This window comes from Cupressus sempervirens, chromosome 9, assembly GCF_028749045.1.
Source record: "Cupressus sempervirens isolate cs-2001-9-10 chromosome 9, ASM2874904v1, whole genome shotgun sequence".
In the NCBI taxonomy this organism is placed as follows: domain Eukaryota; kingdom Viridiplantae; phylum Streptophyta; class Pinopsida; order Cupressales; family Cupressaceae; genus Cupressus; species Cupressus sempervirens.
The window spans coordinates 493437904-493446011 of record NC_143126.1 but is presented as its reverse complement, the minus strand read 5'-3'; the positions used below and the strand labels follow the sequence as shown (position 1 = coordinate 493446011).

At 34.6% G+C, this 8108-nt stretch overlaps 1 protein-coding gene across 1 annotated transcript; it reads right to left on the bottom strand.

The window, feature by feature from the left end:
* Positions 1-994: 994 nt before the first annotated feature.
* On the bottom strand, positions 995-5881 carry LOC149539488 (large ribosomal subunit protein uL3). Its single transcript, XM_089800723.1, has 4 exons — positions 5750-5881; positions 5496-5606; positions 5075-5379; positions 995-1954 (listed from the first exon to the last, which is right to left on the bottom strand). The coding sequence occupies exons 1-4, from the start codon at positions 5832-5834 to the stop codon at positions 1286-1288; spliced, it is 1170 nt and encodes a 389-aa protein (XP_089656849.1). The 5' UTR covers positions 5835-5881; the 3' UTR covers positions 995-1285.
* Between the last annotated feature and the right edge of the window lie 2227 nt (positions 5882-8108).

Sequence of the window (8108 nt, the reverse complement as noted above, 5' to 3'; positions counted from 1 at the left end):
ATGAAGAGCTCGGAGATATATCTTTTGCCAGCAGGAAGAGAGAGAGAGGTCGGAAAATAACCTTTATGCCAGCTGCATGGGACAAAGCCGCCATATGGCACAATTGGCAAATGTATTTTGTTAGTGGTGAATATCTTCCAATAGTTGCTAATATAACCTAATTCATATGGTCAATTTGGCTTGCAATCTTAACAAAACATTGATGTTAAGACTGCCACCCTCTCTAAATATGTTAAGACTTCCACCCCGACTCTCTAAATATAACCAATCTCCCCCTCCATCCATGACCATGCCTTTCTCATAACATGTTTATGAATTGTGTAGAGATGCATGTGTGCATCCCGACTCTCTAAATATAACCAATCTCCCCTCCGTCCATGACCATGCCTTTCTCATAACATGTTTATGAATTGTGTAGAGATGCATGTGTGCATACATCCATTTTTTGACACATTACTCTAATGAAAATCTTTATGTCCAAATATTAAAACAATGAAGTGCTCCGGGATTTATTCCAATTACTGTAGTTATCGGACTTTATCACACTACATCCTACAGAAAAAACATCACACTGATCTAAATTTGAATATAACAAAAGCAACATAGACAACAAGCAGGAAAATTGAAAAATGATATAATTAAAATTTTAAACATGTAGTGAGAGAGGTCATTTCTTTCTTACAACTGTACAATCCAAAAGGCAATCTCGTCTCCCCTAATAAAGAAAATATAAACAAAATCAAGAATAAACAGAGGTACATTATATTCAATTAAACAGAAAGGAATATCTTAGCAAACCCTATTCTGTTAAATCATGATTACAGTGACAATAGGCAAATGGCTGTACAAATGATAAAGCTTTTACACTGCTATAAACATTTAGCATGTACCCTTACAACCAAATTACACAAAATGTGTACTGAAAATAAAATCCTGATATTCTGAAGTTGAAAATATCTAATTTTTCCACATATTGCAAAATAGCCCAATCAACTAATTTGCAAACCACAAAACTTTTTATAATGAAATTTTAACATGCACCAACCAGAAGATCTGTTTATTCCAGAGATCAATGACTCCAGCGTATTTTACTCTGAAATAAATAATCCTTGAAAAGAGAAAAATTACTTTGAATGTATCTTCAGAGAATAACTCTCAATGATTTTTACTGGAAAAACGCACCGATACTTAAACAACTTAAATGAATGCTCAAAATTCATTTTCAATGAAATAACACCACCTACAGCCATACATAAATACTAGGCACCACCTACATTATTACATGCTATGCCTTCACTTTACCAAAAATCTTAGCTTTCTCTGTCGATGTCTGGAACCTTCCATGTCCAAACTTAGAGGAGGTGTCTATGAATTTCAGTTTGATTTCTTCCAACGCTGTACGTGAAGTCTGCTTCAAGAGTGACTGGCGCAGAGTAACAACACGTTTCTTAGGACCAGCACAACATCCTTTAATCATGATGTAATCATCCTTCACAATACCATAGTGAGGAAATCCACCCATTGGAGTGATATCCTTCTCTGTCCTGTCAAAATCAGTAACTGCAGTGTGGGATTCTTCATCTCGCTTGCCAATCTTGTAGATCTTCTTATTCATTTCAGTTCGATGATGATATCCATTTTGACCAGCCCTGGCAACTGTGAAGGAAACTCTGGCTGGATGCCAAGCACCAATACAAGCCACCTTTCGCAAACCTCTATGAGTTTTGCGGGGCAATCTTGTGACACCCCATCTAGTTACCACACCTTCATACCCTTTACCCTTTGTAACACCAATCACATCAATCATTTCATCCTTCTGGAAAAGTGCATCTATGGGTACCTGCTTCTCAAAAAAGCTGTATCCATAATCTACTTTTTGCGCAATTGTTCCACCATTCACTTGAATTTCCATTAGGTGAGCCTTCTTCTGCTTCAGGCCTTTCATCTTCTTCACCTGAAAAAATCATATGAAATGTAACCATTATGACAACATTTATGAAAGCAATTAAAAATAATGAATCTGTAAAGTGAGCTGGTTGAATATAGAACTTTTCACAACATAAGAGTGCATGTACAAAAGATAAAAATCAGTGTTCCACGGGGACACGTCCCCTATGCTTTTAGGCTCATACCCGTCCTGAGGACGAAACGGGGCCGCAGGGACGGATTTTTGCCATCCCCATAGCTGTCCCTTTTTTGCCAAATTCAAAAACAACCCCGAAACATCAAAAAAAATTGGGCAGGAAACTTGGGGATGGCAGCAGTACCGACTGTCCCCAAAACTTCTAGCCGTCCCCTTTTTTCCAGCTAGTCGGGTAAAGATAAAACAGTAAACTTTGCTTTTTGTGGGTCCATAGTTGTCTTAAAAGCATAAAAAAAATGTACAAACCATATTTATCCATTAAAACACTAACTCTTCTACTCAATTTAAGATATGATATACTTGCTAAGCGGGAAAAAAAAACATAGAGCAACAACAGTAGCAGCAATGACTAAAGATTGAATTTAGTATTTCTATTTACTACTTACTATTTTAGTTGCACTTCTCTTTATTCCATTCTGATTTCATGCATAATACTTGGAGACTTTAGGCATTTTGATTTTACCATTGTATGTATGTGATATGTTATAATGGAGGCACTTAGCATTTATCATTTGATAATTTTCCGTGTGTTGATCTTCTAAAATATCTATGGTGAATGATTTATCAATGTTATAATATGCTAACTTGAATTTTGTCTCTCTATATAAAAAAATCCCCTATGGTTTTAATCGTCATTCCCTAAGGTCCCATCCCCTAAATTTTGGCTTTGACACGTCCCCGTACCAGAAACACATCCCCGTCCCGGAAACTCCATGGAGCATAGAAATAATTAATTCTAAAATTGAATGATGCTAAAATACATGAACAAGCTTGGAGTGTATTTTCCATAAACCCTGTGTAAGTTCAGTAGTATTGAAGAGACATATCCACAATCTGGTTAAAAAGATGTTCAAAATTTGCTAAAAAGGATGCGTAAAACTAAAGACAGACAATATGTCGAACACTACAAATTGTAAAAGTCAATTGAAGTAATTGCCATTCACCTTCATATATTACCTACTTTACAGCATTCTAAGCATTCTATACTTGAAATGGGAAAAACGCATAATTTTATCCTCTTCTGGTGCAGGAGCACCAGAGCACATCTGCAATCAGCACCAACCAAAAAGAAAGGTTCAATTGTTTTAATTTTTTTAATCTCTACTTGTTTAATTCTCTGTATGTTTAGTAGAAGCTCTATTTGAAGAGACACGTAGAGGTCTCAGGGACTTTCAGCATTTGAGTTCAGTGTATGAAGAGCCATCAATCATATACTTGTAAGAATGCTATATGTGAACTGTTTGACTGAATATGCATTCTGTGGGTAGACAGTTAGAACACTGCATATAGATACAGGCAGCAACACTTAAAGACGATCCCAGGAGTCCACAGTAAAGGATGTTTCAACAGTGGAGAGTAAGGATCATCATTCAGCTTTCTTTTTTCTCTATTTCGGAACGATCAAATCAATTGTGACGTCTCAATTATGTACAAGATGGATTTATTCATTAGGCTTTAAAAAATGTTAAGCAAAACAAAGAGGGAAGTGTAAAAAACCAAACTATTCTACCTTTAATATTTATCAGCATCCAGCATGACTCTTTGGAGGAAGGTATTGTGTTTCAAACCAGTTACAATTGTATAAAATGGGATTGTTGAAGGAATTTAAAAACTTAAAAGCCTCGAATGCATGCAATTGGTGGGTGCAAAGCCAAATTACACCATCATCACAAATATTCACACTGCCTCAGAAAATGGGAGATTGAAATAGCAGCAAGGTATTTGTGACATAAAGGAACATATGTTTCAAAAAAATGCAATTTGCAAGTATATAAAAACTAAGAATTCACAACATTTTTGTGTTCTGTTTTCAATGCCCATGCAGCATGTACAAGAAGTGAAAGCTCTGGAATGAAGTGTGAACATGATTACAGCTGCCCTTGCCACGTGGTCTGATTGGTGAAGGAGCAGATCCAAGATGTCTTCTTGAATCTGCTCAACCGGACAGCACAGGATAGGGTAAAATGGAAGAAGCCGCATGCACATGTGTGTGTGTGTGTGTGTGTGTGTGTGTGAGAGAGAGAGAGAGAGATTGCCACAAACAATGAAAGAGACATAATTGTATAAGTTTTTTGTTTTATTATGAACTGTAAACAAAGCAGTTTTGGAAGAAGCATAAACCTAGAAGATGGAACAATGAAGAGTATGAAGAGACATCAAAAGTGTTATAAAGATGGTATCAAAACAAAAGGAAAGGAGGTGAAGTGTGGGCTGAGTATCTGAATAAGTGAGATAGTGGAGTCTCCAAAATAGAGAGGAAAGTAATATGTGACAGATAGTGGAGATTTAGGCATAATCTAAAACAGAGGAATTGTATAAACTGATAAGTAGTAATGTACTAACAAATTTGATGAAAATATAATTATGTTCATTAGTTGCAATCTTTGGGAGATGCTTTGATTATTGCGCGTCTCAGTCTAGTGATTGCAGTCGGAGGAGAGGATTCTTTGCACATCATTCTTCTGATAATAGATCACTAATCTGATCTGAATCATCAAATGATAAAATGTACAAACTAAATCCAAAAACAATTTTAATATAATAGTTTTGTCCAACCTTATTTTTTGGATTTTCCTGAGCACTAATAATTAACAGTGTATTGCATTCTAATGCTTAATTTGTTTCAAGCATTGCATCCTAAAGCCCGTTTACTCTCCAACTTGATCAAGGTTCCAAAGATTCAAAACTTTATACATATAAAAAAGGCCTCCAAAGGCAAGCTGGCTACGCCAAGACCTAAAGCAATATCTTACCTTCTACATTGATTATGCCCAAATATTAATGGTAATGCTTACTAGAATAAAATGATTTCAATGTTCGTTGATCTTGAAACAATGGCATAATTCAATACAGAAAAAAGACAATGGTCTGAACTATGTGTTCCCTGTTTACCAAAATGAACAATAAACCAAAAAATGGCAATCCTCTTACCTGAGTGTGCGCTAAAACCCTAATAACAGAGGCATACTTCTTCATCTTCTCAAGCTCGGACTCAATGCTTTTCTTTCCATCTTCATTTTCATATTTCTTCGCATACTTAGTGAAGGCCTTCTTCTTGGCCCTATACCAATTCTTGTAAAAGCGTCTCCTTAACTCCTCACTGAGATGCTGAGCCCACACCGTGTTCAACGTGCGGAGACCACGAGGAGTTTTGATGTAGGCCACCAAACCCACAATAACCATGGGTGGAGTCTCCAAAATAGTCACCGTCTCACAAGTCTCCTTCTTGTGAAGCTCTGCAAGTTGACAACCGGACCATGAGCTAAAATGACTCCATAGACCATAAACTAAAAGGAGCAGAAAAAGAAAATAACAGATGCATAAAACAAATGGAGAAAGAAAAGGAGCTTACTGGATCCGGGCTTCTCAACCTCTCTAACGATGTGGGTCATGCCTGCCTTGTATCCCATGAAAGCCGTCAGCTTGCAGGGCTTTGTTGGGTCATCCCTTGGGAAAGACTTCACTGTGATTCAATAAAATCGGATCAGAATTAGACTCCAATTTCTGTATACTGAATCTTCATGACATTTACAGATTGAGAAGATTTTCTAAAAAGTAAAGAATTTCGGTCCAGATTTATATGTTTAGGTGTTCAGTGTTTTTTACCTTTCCCTCTGTGACGACGAGCTCTCTTGCGAGGAAGGAATCCAAGGGATCCATGTCTGGGATGCTCGAACTTCCTGTGACTCATCTTGCTTCTTCCTGCTGCTGCTCCAAACCGCCGCTGCAACCCAGTGTAAAGAAAACCCTAAATCTTAAAACATGTATATATTGGGACGTTTATAAGAAACCCTAAACGAAGGCAGTGAATTTTTTTTTTTTAACGATTTAAAACAAAAATAGCATGCTGCTTCTTCTATTTACTAGCTTATTTATATTTATTCAAATAATATCTATATTAAATACGCCAATCAATATCTTTTTCCGAATGGCCTATGTTATAAAATAATATATCGATCGGCGTATTTAATATAGATATTATCTGAATAAATATAAATAAGCTAGTAGCAACCACGCACATGATATACATGTATGATAAATATAATTTATATATATAAGACAATATTTTGGTCATTACTAAATACAAATACATATCAAAAATATAAATGTATATTAAACAATATTTATCTTTTGTCATTTTTTGGACATTGGTAAAAAGAAATACATATGAATACATTTTTTCTTTTATGAATTGTTTGATACAAAAAATTATGAATAGTTGTATAATTGGTATCATATCAATTATAAACCATAATAAATTGAATACATCAAATCATGTAGTGTATTGATACAATTTAGGAATTTATAAATGTTTCAAATAGCTGTTATTTAAAAGTTTGTGCTATTACAAGTCATAATCATCAATCTAAACCATTACACAAAGCTTTTTGTTTAAGGCAAACTAATAATTCGATCCAAAAAAGTTGAAAAAGTTGTACAACCGGTAGCATGTAAATTATAGAGAATAACAAAATATAGGTAAAACTTTGTAGTTTATATCATAATTGAAGAGTTTATAAACTATTCAAATAACTCTTATTTAAAAGTTTTGTGCTAACAGAGTGGAAATTACATAAAGAGCACCTCATTGTAATGGTACAAATACATTACATATTCTTCGATGATTAGAATAGTATTACGACCTATATTATGCAAGTGATCACGATATACTTCTTCCATAAAACTTGTGAAGGCAAAAACCTTTGTATATGTCTCTTTAACCTTGTGTGCAACATCTTTCATCCTCATTATTTCTAGCTCTTCAACGTAATCAATGGATAATGCAGTGTTTTCAATATATTGAAGAATTTTAGAGGAACACTGTAAAATTGATGTTGTGCACTTATCAATAGGTGTTTCATCAAATGGAGTAGAGTTGGCTGCGATGTTTGGAGTTGCATCAACAATTTCAGATTCATTGTCTGATAAATCCATAGAGAAAAAGTGTTACCCAAGAATCAAACAAAATCAAATCAATGTTAGTATATATAATTTAAAATAATAAATTTGAACATCAATAGGATAAAATAATTTGTCATTTTTCAATTTTGTGTACTTATATATACATGCAAGTTTATATGGATGCAACCATTTTAAAGTCATTATATTTTGAAATTACATAATGTAACAATATATTGTAATTGAAGCAATTTTGAAAATAAAATGATTACCTCAATATTCTTCCAAACATTGGAGTCTATTTTCTTCAGCTTTTCTTTTGGAAAGTTGTATGCCATTTTTCATTTTCTCATAACGGTCATATGTGAATGGTGGTGTTATTCTAAGACTTTGTAAAGACTTCACACAAGATATTGCCACAAATGTCAAACTTGTTCTCTCACTTGGACCTATATCAATTGTAGCTTTTGAGAGAGTTAGTCATTGTGATTTATGAATGGTCAATGCCTACGCCAATCTTAAAGGTAGTTGAAGAGTTCTACCCCTTTGTATTGGTATTATTGGGACTATATTTGGTTGATCATCTTGAAAAGGTAATCCAGAGTAATTATCAAATTCAACCAAAACATATGTTGGTGGCTTTAGTGGTTTACTTTGTGGCCTATAGATAATCTTTCTAATATACCCCAATGCTCCATTGACAAGATCTGCCTCTACCCAAAGATTTGTAGTCAACATCACTCTTGAATTGTTACTGATTAATAATTAAAGGCCAAGCTCTCCATTTGAATAATCTTCTATTGAATTCAAACTCCCTACTTTTGTTGCAAGACTTCGTGCAACAGGATGCTTCAATGAATGTAACATTATTTTGTTATGGTTATAAACCTTGTCATTTGTGAAAAATGAATGGACACAATTTTGAAAGTCTTCATTTGTGGTAGCATTTAAATTGATAGGAGTTCTCATCATAAGTAATTTCCAGTCTTCAATTTGTGGGTCAGCATCTCTAAGATTTGTTAGAAGTTGACAGAATCTTTTTTGTTCAATGTTTTCCCCCTCTTGT

What these genes read in the sequence shown, in the direction of transcription:
- LOC149539488 (XM_089800723.1), bottom strand. Translation starts at nt 5,834, where the DNA reads ATGAGTCACAGGAAGTTCGAGCATCCCAGACATGGATCCCTTGGATTC. An exon ending in TCGTCGTCACAGAGGGAAAG is followed by an intron (nt 5,607 to 5,749) that starts GTAAAAAACACT and finishes ATTGAATCACAG; the next exon opens with TGAAGTCTTTCCCAAGGGAT. An exon ending in GGTTGAGAAGCCCGGATCCA is followed by an intron (nt 5,380 to 5,495) that starts GTAAGCTCCTTT and finishes GTCAACTTGCAG; the next exon opens with AGCTTCACAAGAAGGAGACT.